The sequence below is a fragment of the Anas acuta genome, chromosome Z (assembly GCF_963932015.1).
Source record: "Anas acuta chromosome Z, bAnaAcu1.1, whole genome shotgun sequence".
NCBI lineage: Eukaryota > Metazoa > Chordata > Aves > Anseriformes > Anatidae > Anas > Anas acuta.
In genome coordinates this window covers 28,844,961-28,865,480 of record NC_089017.1, presented here as the reverse complement: position 1 = coordinate 28,865,480, position 20,520 = coordinate 28,844,961, and the positions used below count along the sequence as shown (strand labels likewise).

Sequence of the window (20,520 nt, the reverse complement as noted above, 5' to 3'; positions counted from 1 at the left end):
TAACGGAAAATCTAAACTGACATCCAGGGCTGCAAATAGTGATCTTATTTAAGTTATTAAGGAAATGCTGCTGTAACTAGAAAACCTAAATATTTGAAATGAGAACTTAATACCCCTAGACAGCTTAATTCAACTTTTGAACCCTAAACAGCTTAACTAAACCTTTCATTTTCAAAGTGTGAGAATTCTGCAATACAGCTTGCTCTTTGAAAAAGGAGACAAAGGTGAGCACACTGCTAACTTGTTACAGATATTTTATTTTTTTACCTATATGACTAATTTTTCCAGCTTATACCTTAAATGTTGTAAAATTTTGCAACCTATACCATCTTGACAAACCTATCACATTCTTCACGGCAGTAGACTTGGCATCTACCTTTGAAATACTGTCCTTAAACAAAGCGTGTTCCAGAATAAACTTGTCAATTCACTGATATTGTGATCATGAAAGAAATTTTAGTCTAGCCAGTCTAATTTAGTCTGGAAGGTATGGGGCATCAGATTTTACGTAGGGTCTTCTTTTGCCAAGATCACTGGAATATATTTTAATAGATTCTACTTTCTAGTTAGCTACTGCACTTCTTCCAGGAAGGCATTCAGGCACTACATGACTGGTCCTAATGAAGAGTTTGAGAAAATTATGATTTTAAAAGTAATCAATATTTTCTGTCTTATGGCTTTTCATGTCTTTATATTTAAGTTTTGAATAGTTTTTTATCCATTTTTTTTTCTAACCATTCCCTGAAAAATTCTTTCCTGTGGCAGGGAGTTCCACAAATTGTACAAAGATTTACATTATTCTAATTTTTCCCTTCTAGTTTAATTTGAGAGCTCCTAGTGGTTGCATTGGACAAGGCAATGAACTACTGTTCCCCATTTTCCTTCCTTGTATCACTCTCTACTCTACAGTTTCCCTCAATCAGGTGGACTTCCTGTAAGCAAAGATTGTACCAGGTATTATGGTGTTTATTGGGTGAAAATGTCTGATGCTGCACCAGTGAGCTAATTTGTATACATTTAATTTTAATCTTTTTAAAATCCTTGCTTACATTTTACTGTATTGTAAGATAGTGGTGGTATGTTAATTGCCTGCATGCACTATATATTGTTTATTGCCTGTAATGTATGTTTGGTACTTCCGTGCATCACGATGGAGCCACATGGGTGTCAGAAGCAGTGTGGTCATACTAGGACAGTGTCTGCCCGGACTGATATGCTCTTCTGCCCATAGCAAATAAGCAGTGTCAGAGTATTGCACTAACGCAGATCTTATGTTTCAGGTGCACCAAACATCTCTGAATGCCCAAAGATATTCTGCCTATACTGCCAATACTGCCTATATTCTGCCAATACTGCCTATCTCTGCACAGCAGGGCATAATTCCACATAGGTATATTTGAGGTAGCAACAGCACCACTGACAAGAAGTCAGGACTGGTCCCACAGGTCACTTTGGAGACCAATTCTGCAAAGAAACTGCTGCCTTTCTTGCTGTATGAGCTTATAATAGGTTCCGTAAGTTACAGTTGAGATACACTCCATTATACTTAATGTTTCTCCTCATCAGACACTTGATAGAAGTAGTCCTTAAACTTCTCTTAGTGTTTGTTGGGTGTTCACCTGATTTATTTACAGTTTTGAATAGAAATTAAGAAAACCTTTTTTGAGCCATATGCCAAACTAATTTGAAGTATAAATCTCTTTTGTTGATTATCCCCAAAATTCTACAATGGAAGTCTATCAGATTTATTATTTCACTCACTGAAGAAACACTTCCTTGAGTTTTAACAGACGTTCAAATTCCTTAATTTCTAGAGTTTGCAATTCTGCTTGGTCTTAATGAGTATCTTCAGTACCTCTGGGTTACAAAAAGTTTATGTTCTCACATTCTGCCACACTTTAAAGGAAAATACCCTTGTAAGAAATGTGTGACTGTTACTGCTGCTGTATATGGTACATGCTCCCTTCTCTGACTGATGATGCTTATGGCCTAGTGGAAGCTTGATGCAGCTGGGAGTCTGAAGGCAATACTGGTAAGTGTATTTTTTATCTGTTTATTTTCCACAACTATTTATAGCTGGGTATGGGTATAAACTTGCTGTCCCTCAACAAAATTGCAGAGTAAGTCCTATTACACTGTTCTGAGGATGAATTTGCCTGTTTGAAATACTTTGAACTTTCCCCTCACAAATCACACAAAAGTATTAAAGACAAGACGCTCCCAAAGTTTGGGAGGTTATACATGTATTAATGACAGACCTATTTGGACCCTTTCCTGAGACCTGAGATTAAACAAACAAACAAACAAACAAACAAACAAAACCCTGGTATGAAGTGTGGACCTGAATCCAAAGAAAATGTGATTAGTCCAGCTTGGTTCAAGTTCGCAAATGTATTTGCATGCCTAGTCCCTTTCATAGCTTTTAGGGCTTTGCTGAAAGTCCTAAGATATGGGCAGAAAGTATATGGTGTCTTACTAAAGGACACTAGGACAGCAGTTGCCTCAGCTATGAAGAATATAGACACAGGTATTGAAATATTTCTCCCTTGTGGGACTGAGGCATTTGTCATATATGATTTTCAAATAATGAAGTTTTCTGAGTAGCTGATACCTGAAATAACAAGTTGCTCTCCTCCACCTGTAGTAGAGATGTCCGCTTACACACAGAATAATTCAGTGTACAGGCTCTATGTCTATTGCATAGCAGACCTTAACTCAATTTTCATTCCTCCCTGTGTTTGGACTGAGGGCTTTCTTGATCAAGTACACTGATATGACATTTATGTAGTAAGTGTGGTTTAAGAATTCTGCTTTTAAATGTAGTGTATGTGACACTGTGTATGCAGTCTGCAAAGTGTAACACTCAGTGTCAAATGTAGGAACTGTGCCTAAGAGTAACTGTAGTTAGGATAGTCCAGCTTATTTTTGCAAGAATTGTGAGCTTAAATCCCTTCCAAGAGGGTTTTGAAATTTATTGATTTGTCTAATTGCCTGATTCTTGCTTTAAAACAGTGAAGGAGAAGCATAGTATCCTTTGGTCATTATGGTACCTGGTTAGGAAGGTATCTTCTAATGGAAAAGCCTGGATTCAGACCTCAAAATGAGATAGAAGTATGTTTGGATTCCTAGCAGACCTTACCAGAAGGTAAACCACAAGTGTATCAGGAAACAGTCATCCAGGTAGATGAAATGTCCCAAACAATGTTAATAGAGCTCAAAGAGTGAGGTCACAGGTAGCAGACTTTGGAAAGTCTGAGTGTGAGGTGTAAAATTACCAGTAACCTTCTTTAGGTACTTACATATATCCAGAGAAAGACTTTTTGATCTCTTCAACTCCAGCAAATTCTTTAGAAACTGATTTATTTTTTTATTTATTTTTATTTTCCTGAGGATATTTCAACGTCTAGTCTAACATTTAATTCATAACACTGGAATAGAGAGCAGTGTTATTAGAAAAAGCAACAACAAAAGACTTCTGCAGTGCAGGTGACCTTGTAGGCTGTACTGGGTCTGGTAAAACCACCGCATAGGCACAGCTGTGTGAAGGCATCAGCAATGTTCTTGCAGTCCACGCCAATTGTGATGCATTAGGTCCCAGAAAGGAAGACACAAATACAGTAACCTGGAGGAGGGAGGACAAAAGGCTTCTCTAAGCCACTTAAACTGGATGAAGGGCTCTATGTTTTGTGGTGGTGGTGAGGGGCTCCATGCTAGCGGTCTACAGAGTCCCAGCTGGTTTATGCACGGGAGTCCTAAAAACTACAAGAGCTGTTCTTCTACCAGCTTCCCTCAAGTTTTTCCTATTGAAAAAACATTCAAGGGGGAGAAGAAAGTGTAGAAATGTCTCTTACTGTCTGCAGTAGCTCCTTTCTGCTGTTCGAATAGCTTTTTACAAAGCAGATGTGCATTTTGGACCTTTAAGAATGTCTATGCATGTTAAGGTAATATAGGGTTAAAAGACACAATGGGTTCAGTGTTTTTGCACCCTTTACCTCCCCTTGTTTCAGGTGTTGCCTGGGCACTTAGATTTAAAAGCTCAGGTTATCAAATGATATGGACATGAGAGGAACACAGGAGGGAAAGTCTGGTTTATTATTTTTTTTATTATTTTTTTTTTTTCTGAAATGACATTGTTATTCTTCATTCCTCCTGCATACAAATTAGATTAAGAGTTCAAATATTAGTAACAGCAGCTTTAAAATTCATCACTTTGCAGTTGTTAAATCCATTTCCTCTCAGTTTGTCCCCTTGGCAACAAAAATAAAAAGGCAACCATACGATGAAAAAAAAATTGCATCTCATCTGAGCCTGTCTTTGCATAACACATTCTGAGACTCTGTCTGGTTGCTAACTTGATGTTGGCTCAAGACAGAAGATTGGAGGAGGGAAGTTTATGAGAGCTTTGTGATCTTGCCCTGTGCTCTGCACACCGTATGAATTCTTAAAGACTGGGAAAAAAAAATAAAAATAAAAAGAGAGAGAGAGAGAGAGACTTAGCTAATGACAGTGGCAACACAATCTAGTTAGAAAATAAACAATTTTCACCAAAAAATAAAATAAAAAATAGGAGAGCATTTTACTGCTGAAATTGAGGAATTACCACAACTGTGTGTTTTTATATAGAATATTCATTCTTATTTTTAATTATGATGTAAGTCTGGCATTTACAGAATGGCTAAGGGCAAATTTTCACATGTTGCATATCAAGTTCTTTAAAAGCTCCTCATAGCCGTACCACTGTGAGAAGAAACCCTTATATATGAGAAGCAGATGACCTAACTGAAGAGGTGTACTTTAACAGAAAAAAGGGATTTACTGAATCAGTTTACCAGAGTAACACAGCTCTTTTAATGCTAGTGAGAGTCCCATTGGTCTAAATTCATATCCGCTTCATTTGCTAAAGTGATTTTCACTTAATACTAAAGTCCTATTTACGAATGATGCAAAATTGACCATACAGTTGTCAGGTACTTGTAAAAATGGGCTTATTCCAGAAATGCCACCCTTTTCCAGTTTTTCAGTTAGTTCAAAACTCTTTCCAAGTGGCATTCCTTTTTCATTTTTTTCCTGTTATATTCTTGGTGGTGTGCAGAAACCATGAATGCCTCTGTATTGGCTGAGCATGTACATGGGAAGGCAAGTCTGGTACCAATCAAAGAAAATAGTAAGGATTTTTGCATTAGTGAACCTGCCTAAGATCTTAAAAACTTGGCCAGTAATAGGCATGCTCATTCACATCTGGGCCAAGAGTCTGCAACACAGAGCACCAGAAGTTTCATTCTTTCATCCCGCTCACAGAATAGGAGATATTCTCAATATGGGAAAGGTTACCCACTCTGCCTGTCTTTACAAGTGCTGATCTTGTTAGACAAAATATCATTGGCATGGGATGACATGGTTAATTGCTAATAAACCATTATTTTTTAACTAGGTATCCTCTTCAAGAGACTATAACTATTTCCTTTGGAGGTGTCAGCTGACATTTAATAAATCTAGTCACACTATTTTTAGTATAAATCCAATGTGCAGCTACATCATAAACAAAGTGAAAGAAGGACACAGATACACATTTTGGCTTAGTCTCCACACGTAACTTAAAACTGAAAGAGTCATGTGGAAGCATCCTCATCGGAAAAGCACCTTCTGGAAGGTCATGGAGCAGTTGTTTGCCAAGTTTCTCCATACACAAAACTACTTGGCAAAACTGCCAGTAAATTCTGTGGTCATTCACTGCCCTCTTGAACAGACTACAGCTCTGATGCTGGTTTATGCCTGGAACTGGAAGACACCATTTTGGTAGTCCAATATGTAGGAAGCTGTTTATCCCAAACAGGTAATATTTTCACTCTTCCTGGGAACCCAAGCCTCAAGACTGTAAATGCCAACCTTTATTTTCCCTGTGCCTTTAACTTTGAAAACCACTAAAGTAAATCTGAACAGAAACAGCTCTCTAATTTCACAGTTTGGATCAGAAGCAAATAAGAAAAAGACCAGGACAGAATCTCAAACATGCTGATTAGCTCAGTAGTGTATATGGAGGAAAATACAAAGTATTTGGGCAAACGGGATGGTACTTTTGTGTGATGAACTGCAGAGCCATGTGACAAATTGATCTATGCATACTGGTTTGCTTTAGTTTAGTTCCATCAATTCATCTTCAAGAGGATTTATTCTGAAAATAAATCAACCTGCCAGATAAATATTTCCTTTTCTTCCTGTAAATGTGGCTCCCTCCTATCTAGCATGCTGTAGTTTAGCTGTCTGTAAAACCAACTGGTTGATCATGTGGCATTTTCTCAAATAAATTTATATCATTGTTCTAATGTCTCAACACTTAGGGAAGAGGTACAATACGTAACAGCAACATGGTTAACTGCATACAATTCTATTACTTATACAATATACAATGTATATTACATATACAATTACAATACAATACAATACAATTCAATACATAACAGCAACATGATTAACTGCATACTCCTAAACTGGTCAGGTCAGTTCTTCCCATTCTGATTTTAAAGCTCAGAGTACTCTCATGTAAGAATTATCTATTTTTCTAACACAGAATTTATTAAAGATATTTCACATTTTTATTTTTATTTTATTTTATTTTTTTCCAAATACTGGAACAACTGTTGTATTGGTGACTACCCCTTGTTACATGGTGCTCTGGACTGTGTCCCTTGAAGCACTTAATAAAAATAAATAAATAAATAACATTTAAATTAGATTCTCTGAGAGTGAGGTGTGCCAAATATGTGCTTACCTTCAACGAGACGTAATATTAAGGAAAAAAAAAAAGTCTTAATCTGAACAAACCAGACTCTCCTTGTAGGTATTTTGTGTCTGAGAAATCTATGATAATGTTTATAAGCTTTGTTACTTACTTGGCTTCACTCCTCTGCTATGGGCAAGGCCTGTGGTTTTAAACAATCCTGTTTGTGTGTAAATAAATGCCCTTTTAATTTGCCATAATTTCAAGTATTTTGTTTTGTAGTCATAAATAATTAACATACCTTTTATGATTTTTTTTTTGCTCCAGTCTACCTTAAGGGGCATACTTTCTCTTCTACGCACATGTGTAACCTCCAATAACAATAATAACAGTTATGAAGTATGGCCCCAGGGGAGACAATTTCACTAAAAACCTTTAAAATGTAAATCTACACACCATTCTTGCCAGCACATATGCTCCAGTAAGTGCAACTAATATTCTGTACCTACCAGCATAATAATCCAAAACTTGAATAAATTTCAAGTGCTAAACTTAAGAGAAAGTTCCTAATTTTAACTTTGCATAACAACATGCATGGTGTTACCTCCTACTGCATACTTACTTGTCGCTGTCTGACTTTTGAAGTGTAACTTTTATGTTGAGGTAACAGAGGAGAAAAATGTTATGTTTAACTTGATTGTGTGCTTCTTCTAGTATAATTTCTTGAAAATGTAGTAAAGAAGTATTGTATTCTAATGAGTTCCATGAAAAATAAGAGGAAAGATGCTGATCCAGCTTTATTTGGACAGATAAAGTTAGAATGCATAACCACGTACTTAACATAAAACTTTACATAGTAAAACTTTAGTCTAGCAGTTATAGCAATTAGGATCACAGTTGCCTTTGATCTCAGATTGTTTTCTAGTTTAATTCTGCTTAATGCAATGGATTACTTTTGGTGTACATATCTGGGAATAAGATTTGATATATAGGAATAATTAGCATTTTCTGACAAGGAAGATTATTAGTGGTGTTTAACCTAAATTTTGAATAAATGCTCTGCTCAGAAGTGTAATTTTATATATATGTATGCATAAGTACATGTGCATAAACATTAATAAAATAAGTACTGTTAGTACTGAACAGTAAGGTTATAAAAGCAGAAATGTATTCAATTGTTATTTAAGCTAGTGCTTATAAAAAAGGTTTATTGTACTATTATGTATATATATACTTAAGTTCAGAGATGGGATTTTTCAAGCCTAAATATAACATATATAAATATTTCAGAGTTCTTCCTCTCACATTTCTTCTATGTATCTAAAATACATATTCTATCCATCCTGCAGCTGGACATCCAATAGCAATGTCCATACAAAAATACCATTAAATAAAAACAAAAATCAAACAAACAACAAGAAACACAAAACAAACAAACAAAATGTTTTGATACACAATCCAGTGTGATAAAAGCAGACAATTGCTTTTGTGAATGCATTTATTTTATTTTATTGTATTAAGAAATACAGTGACTTGTGACTTAATGGACACATATCCTTGTGTTTTTGTAAAGACATTTTTTGGAGTTCACTTATCCTTCATGTCTTCTAATCTAAGCAGTGCCTTGTTAATATTAACCTCTGCTATTTTACCAGCAAGATGTAAGCAATGACTACAGAATTAAGTCAAAAAGTTATCTCATCCAATATTCATACTTCCACCATGAGTATGTCTTAAATCGGCTAGAGAAATGAAATATTGCTGGAGATTAATATAAGAGAACATTGAATGTTTTTTTAGGTCCCATTCATCTTCTCCTTAAGAGATCTTTCTGACAAAATAAAACGTTACAGATTTTGTTGTAGTAATGGTATTTTGAAGAAAGTTTCTGTTTTAAAAAGCTGTTTGCAGTTTTACTTTAAAATCACATTGATATATGTATGTAGATATATCTTTTGTTTGTGTATTTGCTTTAAAAAAATTGTGAACACATTTAGGCTTGAAATACAAATTAGATTCTCTTCCCTCACATATTGAGGACAGCATCCCTCAAAATTGCATAATAATGGCTGCTCTACTTATGCTAATGCAGCTATAACACAAATTTAATGTTGTGTGTTAGGTGTATATCACCTAGCCTACCTTGAGGAATTTTTAATAGTTTGAGACTTTTTATTTATTTATTTATTTATTTATTTATTTATCTATTTATTTTATTTATTTATTTATTTATTTTCCTGGGGAAGGATTAAAGAGGTAAAATGGTTTCCTTACTGTGGAATCACTAGAATTACTTTTTGCCCTACTTTGTAACACTTTTGGTAAAAAACAATAAAGAAGTAAATAATAATAATTGTTTCTGTCTGTCTAGTTATTTTTCTAAACCTATTAGTAGGCATATCCGCCAGACTAGTACTGTAGTCTAACCCCAAATGGTTTTCTTTGCTATTTTGCTAGATCTGCATCTGCATGACTCTTCAGAAGTGTCATTGACTATTGTAAATGAGAGCTCATTATTTTACTATGATGGTTATTCACAGTACAGTACATTTACCGAGAAGGCTAGCTTTGCAGGTACAGTTATGTGAGTATAATTAAGCCCATGAAAATACTTTTAGAACAGACAAGGCCTAAGGTAGCATGATGTTTTGAACATCAGTAGGTATAACCTACTTATCATATACTTCAAGGGATTTGACAAGATCTGAATGTAATTGAAATTCTACCTGAGAACAGCAGATTGCATGTTAAAAGATTATCTGGAAGGTATATCCCATACAACACAGGTTGCTGTGAGGAACTGTTACATAGCTGATGCTGTTATGCGTCAGGAGTAAAATACCACTGCACCTAATTCTGATCATTTTAGCTCCAAATAAACTTACAGACTTCACTGTATTTTATTTCATTGGGATGCTGTGGTTAAAGCCAGAACAACAGAATAAATAACAATAGCTGTCTGGTTTTGCATTTATCTATTTGACTGTGGATTATTTGTTAAATAATTATACATGCAAGTTGTGCCTTATATATAAGATTTCACTCTAGAGTCAAAAAAAGGCTAATGTAACATGGAAAGTAGGTGGGGCAATTTATAGGGTATTTACTGTTATAGCAATAGCAAACAGAGCCCCAATATTTGATCTGATGGGCAGTATGCTCACCAGCACACAATGGATTGAGCAATATAACCTGTGAATTAAATATTGAAAATGATTTTTTTTTCATAGCCAAGAAGTGGAAGAATGATTGTTAAACATATAATTACATGCAGATTTGAACACGTATCAGAGAAACAGGTCGCTAATCATTTGGAGTCCTTCAATCTGCCAAGTGTAATTCATGAAAAACATTGTCTTGAGGGTCAATTTTTTTTCATAAGTTAATCTGTCAAATAATAACAACAATAATAAAAACATTACATGTACAAAGAGTGGTGTTTCTTTAAATTTACATGAGAAATGTTCTGCTTTTGAAACCGCCAGTACCGGTACGGTATTGCACTCATCAATCCTCTCTTGGGTAAATAGGTTGGTATTCTACCTTATCTCCAAAACAATTATATTCTTTAATTGTTTTTTTTTTTTTTTTTTTTTTTTTGGTACAAAACAACAACAAAAAATCTTGCTTGAATATTGTAACACACTCAAATCCATTTGCAAAAAGAACCAAGCCAAAGCGAGAAGGCAGGCGGGAGAGCTGGGCGCCAAGCAGCTGCAGACCCTGGGCTCTTTTCACCACAAAGAGTCTCATCGCAGCAGAGCCGCCATCTGCATTTGCAACATGGCATTATCTCTTGGCAAGGAGCAGTGGAGCCGACGGTCTTGATGATGTGATGTCCATGCATGCAAACTTAAGAAATGAAGTGAAATAATTGCACTTTTTCTTTTTTTTTTTTTTCAGAATTAATTTTTACTGTCTTACCAACCGTTTCTTCATTATGTGCGTTATGCTCATGGTGTTTATACTTACGTGAAAGATACACAGCACCTTATTTTAGTTGCTGAAAAAGAGGGAAAATCACCTGTTTGTTAGCCTTATGACCTCATTCAGCATTTTGGCTAATTTCATGTTTTATTTCCAAACGTTTCCCATTTCCCTCCACTCAACCCCAGACTCATCTTGCTGACCCAGCGGGGATGATGGTGGTTCTCTGGGGTGCAAGCAGGGGTAGGCAGCTGCGTGATCTGCTCCGCGCCTGCATGAGGCTGGGCCCGGCTGACCTGCAGCAGGAGGTACGGCGCACGACACAACCCGAGAAGCTCGCGGGCGAGTGCCCACTTTTTACAAACAACAAAAATAAAAAGGGACAAGAGGGGAGGGCAAGCCCAGCCGCTTGGTCCCATCCCGGCGAAGGGTGTGCGCGGAGCCACCCGGCCCCCTTCGGAGCCTCGCCTACGGCCGCGAAACCTTTGGCAGGGCCCCGGGCAGAAGACCCCCCGGCTCCCCCCGAGCCGAGCCGAGCCGAGCCGCGGGGGCGGCGGTCAGGATTAGGTTTCAGGCCGCCGGGGCGTGCCTCAGCGGCTGCCCCGCGGCGCAGCGCGGCCGGCGCCGTTACTCGGGGGCGGGCAGGGCGAAGGCAGAGAGCGGAGCCGGGCGGGTAAGCGGGGCGCCGGGCCGGGCCGGGCCGGGCCGCCCGCCTTTGTGGGGACCCGTGGTGGTGCCGGGGCCGTGCGGGGCCCCGTGAAACGTATTTATTTCCCGGAGCGTGACCGTGGGGGGTTCGGCTCTCGCCGGCTTGCGGGGGGCGGCTGGGAGGAGGAGAGAGGCCGCGGGGCCGTGCCGGGCTGAGCCTGTTGCTGTCCCCGTTGCTGTCCCCGGTCCCCGGCCGCGCCGCGCCGTGCCGGCCTGGCGGGCAGTCCGCATGTAAACAACAGCCGCGCCGCCCCCGTGCCTCTCCCACATCTCTTTCTTTCTTTATTATTATTTTTTTATTTTCCCCTGCCAGGGGGCGCCGGGGGTCGAAGCCGGGTCTTGGGGGTGGGGGGTGTGGGGGAGAAGAGGGGACTTGGCTGCTCTCTGGAAGTGAGAACGGGGCAGAGCGGCCGGCTTGTCGCCGAGCCGGAGCCCTGGGGCTGGGATGGAGGGTGCCTGTATCTGCTGCTGCGCGGAGCTGGAGCCCGCCAGAGCTTTCCGAGGCCCCGCCGGGTCTGCGTGAAGCACGGTCCTTTCCGTGGGGTGGGGTGAGAGGTGCAAGGCTGAGAGTTGTTTTTTTTGCCTTTTGGTGGGTCTGGTCGTGCGAAGAGAAGGGTTTGCTTTGTGGGACGGTCTGTTTCTTGTGTGGTGCCCCTCCCCTGCATCCTCTGCATTCCTGGGTTATTGGGAAGAATGACTGGGACGAATGACAAGGCAAACCCTCACAAAGCTGACCCTTTGAACTTGTACCACATTTAATGGATTTGATTTATAACTTGGCTAAGCAGTGTTATTTTCTCCTTTTCCCTTTCTCTTTCAGCTTTAAAAGCAGTGCCTCATCCCTGTATATTTTTGCTCCCTTTCACACACAAGAGACTTTATTAGCGTAAGCTGTTGAACAGAAAATATCATTACTGGCTATAGTACTGGAAAGGATAGCTGGAGTCCTTTGCCCAAGCAGAGCTGTCTGTATCTTGATCAAATTAAAGGGCCTGGCTTCAGCTGTTGTGGGAGTTTGTTGTGTAATGCCTTGCGGTTTCCGTATCAGCAGTGCATTTTCCAAGATAACAACTTGTTGGGAGGGAAGAGTTTAAACTAGTGAAACGGAAAGTAGAATATTTGTGATGTTTATATGGAAATGGAAAATAATGTAACATTAGAAGACAAAGAATGCAGAATTAAAATATCTAAGGGCATATCAGCATAGACATTAACAAGCAGTGTTTTAGTGGTGGAGAACATCATCTTATTTTTTTAAGTTGTTATCCATTTTTAGATTACGTATATATTTTTTTATGTCTATATTGCATTAACAGAGCATGCATGCAACATTTACTGATTATGGCTAGTGTTTCTAACTTCCTTTGTGCTACCAAGATTTTTTTTTCTTCCGGAACAGGATGTGTTCTTCCCTCTCGTCACATAAAAGTGTATTAGTAAAGCTAGATCGCTATCGGCAGTATGGAAAAAAGAGCTGCACTACTTACATACTAATAGATGATCTTTATTTTCTGTCTGGCACTGTCTGTGAATTCTGTGGAGATTAATGTCATACAACTTTGCAGGTACTCAGATCACTGTAAATGGTTTTAATTGATAACATTTTAATCAGTGCCTTGAAAACCAAAATAAAGGCCTTTGAAATTGTCTGGTCCGTGTTTCCTATATGAAAATTTAAAGTTCCGTAGATGGTATGAAGTAAGTTTTAAAATCTGCTTTCTATTGAAGCATCCCGATGAAGCAGTTTAAGCCAGAACAGTACTATGCCGATAGTATGGTGTATCATCATTGGTAAGAACAATTTTGTTTTGCCATTGACATACACAGCGAGTCAATACATAACTGTGCCATTGAGTGTTTAGTGCCCTCTTGTCAAACACAAATTGCTTTGGAGTACTGTTGCTGCTGCTTATGAAGTAATTGGCCTAGACAGATCGAAGTATTTCTTTTAATAGGGTTTTCAGAGCAAGTCCTTACATCTGAATCACCTTGTACAGTAGACTGGTTACATGATGTAATGACTTCCTGCATTACTCTCCCTTAATTTTCACAAAATATAATAGAAGTTCTATAGTGTCTTCAGCTTTAAAGGAAGATGACAACTCTTCATTGAAGATTAGTGGCAATTCATCAATGATGCTTCTTGTTTATTCATTTATGAGTACTTTTTTCACCTCTGTGAAGAGACCAGTATACGTTAAGAAATGCAGCTGTTGTTGGAACTGCATTTAATTAAGCTTAAATGAATTTAATGAATATGTTAATCAAATCTGTATACTAGAGAAGTAAATAGGCAACAGTAACCATGCCTGGATTTTATACTGACTCAGGATATGTAATGTCACATATATTCTGCATATTCTTAAAAATTGCTTTTCAGTTTCAGAAGCTAATCCTATACTTCTGGTGTTTGAAGCAAGTGTTTTCAATTAATGCCAATTTAAACTGTTTACTGAAATAAATGTATATATATTTGTAAACAGATTATCTATTTATTACTTTACTTACCATAAAAAAGTTCCCCTGCTATGTTGCTTTTTTTCAGTACTCTTACTGAGTATAGGATATCCTACATCACATAAGTTTAAGCAGAAGGCAGAAGCACAAAGTGTAGTTTAGACCCAGTTCCAGGTTGTAATGGTAACTTGTACATCAACTAACATGAATATTACATTCATGTAGAGGTTCTTACTGAGTTACAGAACATTATTAATTCAACAGAAAGGAAAAGATTCTGCATTTATGTGAAAGCACTGTAAGTTTCCTTAAAACATTAGTGTGATGTATACAGAAGGCTAAAATCAGTTGAGTGTTCAAAATTTAATTTTCATAGTTGGTTCAAAAGACGTTCCTTAGCTCTTTCAAAGGACTTTCCTCTGACATGTAGAGCTTCTACTATCACCCTTTTACGTGTTTTTGATATATTCAGTATTTTGCTAAATTTCAGGGAGCGTCACTTTTCAAACCAAACTGCTTATAGTCTTAATGTATGCTATCTGTGAACCACCTTTTTTTTTTTTTTTTCCTGCTTTGAATGTTTCAGAACAATTTTTGCATTAATAAAGCTTTTAAATGTAAATTTCACATTTCTCTTGTTACGTTCCCGGTAGTCAGTGGAAATCTGCTTTGTTCCTTGTGGAAGAGAGCACATTAATTTTACCTGTATTTAGTTCTTACAAATTGCTTTTTCTTTTATTGAATCAGTTCCTCTTCTGTCATACAGAAGCATGCAGTCTGAGCATGCAGTTCCTTGACTCGTGAAACAGGTGGTTGTTGTTACCTGCGTGTTGGTGACCTGTCAGTGGAGTACTGGGCTAGCCTTTTTTCACATCTCTATTCATTTCTACTTTTTGTTTCTTTTTCCCCTCTTCCCCTGTTTGTCACTGCTCTCCTGCATTTATTTCCACACCCACTCAGTCCGTGCTCAGGTATGTATATCACTTTCATTATGAGTAATGAAGGCTATACCTGTCAAGCTGCAGTGGTCAGTCCCATCTAATATTGCTTGTAGTCCTTGAAAGTGAGCTCCCTTCACGACAGTGGAAGAATGAATAGGAAGTGCGAGACCTTTCAGTTCACCTTGGATAGTTACAGCTGCCTTTATATTGACAAGTCTTGTCTTCCAGGAGTCCAGGCATCACCTTAATTTTCTCCACAGGGATAGTAGCCAGTGTGACAGAAGTAGCTGGGTGAAAGAGAAGAGCTCCTTTAAACTGCAGGCAATACGGAAGGTTTAGCGGTAATTAGTATCTTCCATTTCCTGTGTGGTTTGGTTTTCATTCTTGTGCCAAGCAGGGCTAACATGCCTGTCTGAGTGACAGAAAGCAGGGGAAAGGAAAGACAGAGGATAACGATCAAGTACAGAAGGATATATATACCTCAGCCAAATTCAAGCCCAGGTGTTGAAATTTAGATTAGGAGTTTTGAAATGCTCTTTTTAGCAGCTACAGAATATAGGTGGTGATTACCATGTCATTTAATTGAATCAGATTTGGTTTTTAATCTCATGCAGCTCCTAGGCAAACTTTGTGCCTAGAGATCGCTCTCAAGATAGGTGTTTCCTTTGTATCCTGAGAGCACTTAAAGTAATGCAAGAGCTATAAGTCAAAGCCTATTACCATGTTTTCTATCTTTGTCACTGCATGTTTGTTAATCCCGTGCTATGAGTGTTAGTTTTTGAGGTATTTTCTGAAATGGATTTATGAAATTGTAGATGGAGTACACATCAATGAAAAAGAGTAAGTTTCCTTGTTGAAACTACATGATCGTGAAAGAGTAATAATTAAAAGTGACTAATTTTTTTTGGTGAATCTTCTGTCTGTTTCACTAAATAGTTTGCATAGCTGCAGTGAAGAGGAGGTGGTAAATATAAATTTAATGTCTGTTTTTTAAAATTCTTATACCTATGGATTTTAGTGTTTTAGGAGTATGTTCTAAGAAATCAAGACTGCAGCATGTCAGCTCTTTTCTGGCAACAGAAACATACCTTACAGAAGAAGGGTAGCTGAAGGGTGTAGAGGTACATAACACATATTTTTTTGTGTGTTAGGTGGGGATTTCAAATTTTAGAAGGGCAAGTGTATTAATGAGTATATGGAAGGGACCATATTTTATCTTCTGTGCATGCTTAGTAGAAGGTTACATATCTTTCATTGTGTACCTGGCTAAAATTGTGTGTGCTTTTTACTTTCTTAAAAAATGGGAGGGAAGAGAGATGTCTTTTTTTTTTTTTTTTTTTTTTTAAGCTGGATCTGTCAGATACCTGTGCCTTTTAAAAACATTGAAGTGTGATTAACTTGCTACTCATTTAGCAGTACTTCTTCAAGTATCCAATAAAAAAGTGCAATTCAGTCAGTCAGTGTTCTTATTACTGTGAAGAGATTAATGAACTTTTGCTCTGAAACACACAAATCGTTAAAGCCACTTTGAATTAAGCTACTAAGCTCTTTGAGTCACGAACAATATTTGTGTCATTTATAGGAGGGTAAGTTTGGGCTTCAGACTCCTCTGATACAGACAGCCAGGAGAATGGAAAGTAAGACAATCAGAAATAAATATCTCATATGTGTCTCTAGAATTTGTCATTGTATTATAAAAACACTCTCTGTAGCAAATGATGGATATACTTCTTTCAACAAATTAAACTGTGCATCCCTCCCTCCACACTTCTCCCTGGACAAGATTTGTTCCAGTGCATTTTTACTGAAATACCTAGAATCAAGCTGCTTTAAATGCCAGCAGTTGCTGCTGCAGTGGGTGGTGGTTGGTGATTATGGGTGTCTGTGCAGTGCTTGCTGCTCTTGTACTTGGGCTACATTGATGTGCCACTAAGCTGGTGCTGACAAATCCCGCTTGCTAGCGTGGATGGGACACAGCAGGATCGCGGTCACATGGTTTTTCGCCATTTGCGAGTGTGCACAGGGCAAAGAGGGGTCATCTTGGACTGTGAGACACAGAAATACTGGTGCGCCTCAGTGCCTTGCTTCTGCGTCAGAGGAAGTGTCCTGAAGGAAAACATCCTGACGGCAGTTTCAGTCTTGATCCCTTTTGGTGCTGCAGTCAACAAAGGCATTAAGTGGGTCGGCTGAGGAGGCAATTTCTGCCAATATAAACACACAATAAGGAGAATTAAGGAGAAATAAAATAAAGTGTGAGTTTAAAAAAAAATAATGATTTGCTGACATTAAGGTAGCTCTGGAGCAGTATTCCTACCTCTAGTGCATGAGGTAAATATAAAGTATATCATGAGTGCCCTTAGCACAGCTAAGCACTTTTTTTCATTGCAGATTAAATAGGATCATCTCTATCTCTAGAGTCTGTTTAGTGACTTCTGTTAATAAGTGTCTATTTTGAGAAAGCTTCCATTACAAATCATCAGAGATCATTATTCTAGGATTGCACAAACACAGTGGTGACCTTGTCCATTCTGTCACCTGTAAAACATGCTTTTCACAGCACACTAAGAATGATATTTTAGGCAAGTTGAAACATAATGTAAAGCAAGATCCTGCAGCCTCAAAAGATGTTTGCTCTTTACAGCTGCTTCTCTTCCTGAGATTCTAAGGGACCTAAAGCAGAATAGTAAGCTTATAATTTTCATGATTAGTTCATCAAAAGGTTAGAGTTAAAGTATGATAGCAGTGTGCATGTGCATGCAATAGCATAATAAAAGGGTCATGGGACAGATGTGACAGAAGTAATTTCATCTTTTTTTTTTTTTTGATGCAGTTCTCTGCATCCACAACACAGGTGCATGAGCAGTTGTACAGAAAGAGCTGGAATGGTGAAACAGGGAAAATCTGCTTTAGTTGGCATTGCCACTGAGAGAAGGACATAAACAGGACATAAATGGCTCTGTTTGTAAATAGGGGCTCTGAATAGAGGATGCGATAGTTGTTTTTTTAATCTTAAAGCTATCAGTGCTTAAAGTTTGGGGAATCCAGCTTCTTTCTTGATTTTTAAATAGACTTATCCCATGTGAAATAGACATTTTTTTTGGTCTTGATTTTGAAGGGTTACAAGGTGAAAACGTAAGATATTCTTTGGTTTTGTTTTCAGATCTGGTAGTCATGTGCTGGGATTACCTTGTTAAGTGAGAAAACATTCACGAAGGCTTGAATTTCATGCCTCTCTATAAGTAGTATATTGTCCTAAAAATGATGATCAGTGTTTTAGTATGTAATGTATTAGTAATGCAATGTATTAGTAAATTAGTAGGCAATGTATTAGTAAATTAGTAGGCAATGTATTAGTAAATTCAGACACAAATAAACTGATACGAGGTTTCAGGCATATTGAAACTAGGGAAGTCTTGGCAAGGGAACCTGAAACCATTATAAATCCACTTGAATTGAGTTTTCTATACAACCTGCAAATGATATGTGCATGTCAAAATATTTGTCTTGGTTTGTGGTCCTTCTAACTGAATCTGTGTTGAAAACTTTTTTCTCGCTGTTATTGTGAGGATTGACTCATGCTTATCCTGCTCAGCTTCTACAAGTTCTATTTCTGCTCTTGAATTTTAGTTAGGCTCTCACCCCCAGAGATCTGTCAGTATCACCCTTTCCTGATTTTCCTTTTTATGTATGAAGAAAAAGTCACTTTTCCTGAGTGGTTACTGATCACTGTTCTCTGTGTGGTGATTTGCTTACCAGACTGAAATTGGGATATTGTCTTAAACTGCTTTCCTATTCTCAAGAAAACGAAGGTACTGTTTTGGAGGATAATAGGCACAGCTGATTTCATGTATCTGCAATGAAGTTTGAACTCCTCACTTCCCTTTAGTTACCCATCTCCATCATTGTTGTGGATGCATGGAGGGACTCTACCACTAATCCAACATTACAAATTTCTGAACAACGTAAGACATGCTATTAAAAAACAAAACAAAGCAAAAACCCTAACGAAAACCCACCAACCCCCCAAAACCAGACCAGTTTCAGAAATTTATTCTTCCCAGGACAGAGCTTCCTGCCTGGAAACTTTATGTTTGCAAAAATTGGCTGTCATTCATATATGACTTTTAATACCAGTGTATGTTAATAGTGGAGGTTGTAGTGTGACAGGCCTGGATAGCATTAACATGTCATGGCTTCAGTGACTTTTCTTTTTAAAGGTGACTTTAAAAGGTAAGCTGCAACTCATGCAACTGAAATTGTCAACATAGGGCTTGAAAACTGAACCCAGGGGTAATGCTTTTATGAATCACTGAAAAGGAAAGCAGTGAAATGCTGTAAAGTGTCAGTGACAGCTGTGATTCATAGCTTCTGATTAGAGCAATTCAGGAGATGTTGTGGAGCTGTATACAGACAGAGCCTTTGATATGGAAATGTAAAAATATTACAAAGTATATTCCTAAAAGCAATTTTCAGGAAGGTTTTAAGCTGTAAAGTGACTCAGAATGTGGTCACCTATGAGGTTATTCTAATTATTCAAGGAGATGTAGTTTTTGTGGGTTGTTATTTTGGGAGGTTATATATTGCTTTCAGAAGTCAAACTTTTCTTCTCCTTCAGAACTCAGTACTTAATAGTCTATAAATGTGACTGTTTTCCTTGTCTGATATTTTGCAGGAAAATACTGTATTTACTACCACTTACCATACTGGAGTAGAAGCTGAGAAGCTGAAAAAATGTTGGAAACAATTGGTAATCTTTTTATTTGTATCACTGTATTTTTTAGCTAAATTAAGTGTGCTTAATAGATGTAGGATGTTGGTATATACTCCATATATTCTATACAGCTGAGGTAGGTTTTGTAAAAAACAAACAAACAAAAAAACCTTGCCCATATAATTATACATATATAATTTTTTTACCATAGGAAAACACATCATTTGTTTAGTGTATTTATCTTTTTCAACTTGTTTTGTTTTAGTCTGTAGTAGAATTTTAGAAGTTCGTATGGAAAAGACAAATGTTTCCTTTTAGAGATATTTGTGTCACTTCTTATTTACAGTTGCCTGTACAGTTATGTACACTTATGTACAGTTCTTGTAAATGAATTTTAATAAAGGCTCTTTCACTTTTGCAACCCAGTTTATAGTGGAAAGAAGTGTAATTTTCTTTGCTCTCTGTCTTGTGCTCTGCCTCTGACTTCCTGATTCATTAAGATGTGTTTGGGATGTTTTTTTTTGTTCAGAACTGAACCACTGAAGTCCTCTGTAGTTTGAACAGAAGAGGGATTTATTAAAATCCATTGTGTGCTTCCTATGTGTCTGTTCCTAAATTTACACTGACTTGGAGTGAATTATCTCTACAGATACGCATCGGGCTCTCCAGGCCGTAGAGCGCTTACAGGCAAAGCTACGCGATCGAGGTGACATTGCAAATGAGGAAAAACTGAGCTTATTAAAATCGGTGCTGCAGAGTCCTCTTTTTAATCAAATTCTCAACCTTCAGACTTCTGTTCAACAGCTGAGAGATCAGGTAGGAAAAGCAACCACCCAGACATAAGAGAAAAATTGAAGGTGCAAAAATAAGTGTATCTCTTTGCATGTTGTGTAGTGAAATCATTAAATTAAAGGTCTGATCCAAAGCTTCAGAGAATGGAGGAGGATATACCAAGTGACTTTTCTGGGTTTTATCGTGGCCCGTAGTGTATGCATGCACTTTTTATGTACGTACTTGTAAGATACGATGTGCACTGTAGGGAAATAGTGGTACTGGGT

General features: G+C 37.8%; 1 protein-coding gene across 18 annotated transcripts in view; it reads left to right on the top strand.

The window, feature by feature from the left end:
• The first annotated feature begins 11,086 nt into the window (after positions 1 to 11,086).
• Positions 11,087 to 20,520, top strand: part of MPDZ (multiple PDZ domain crumbs cell polarity complex component) — a 105,149-nt gene continuing 95,715 nt past the window's right edge. For 5 of the 18 annotated variants that reach the window (XM_068666168.1, XM_068666170.1, XM_068666165.1 and 2 more), the window contains exons 1-3: positions 11,090 to 11,318; positions 19,424 to 19,498; positions 20,112 to 20,278. In XM_068666168.1, the coding sequence (XP_068522269.1) occupies positions 19,483 to 19,498; positions 20,112 to 20,278 (183 nt within the window). In that variant the 5' untranslated portion in view covers positions 11,090 to 11,318; positions 19,424 to 19,482. Of the gene's footprint in view, positions 11,319 to 14,782; positions 15,093 to 19,423; positions 19,499 to 20,111; positions 20,279 to 20,520 lie in introns of those variants that run through there. The other 13 variants (XM_068666174.1, XM_068666173.1, XM_068666169.1 and 10 more) reach the window with 5 other exon arrangements.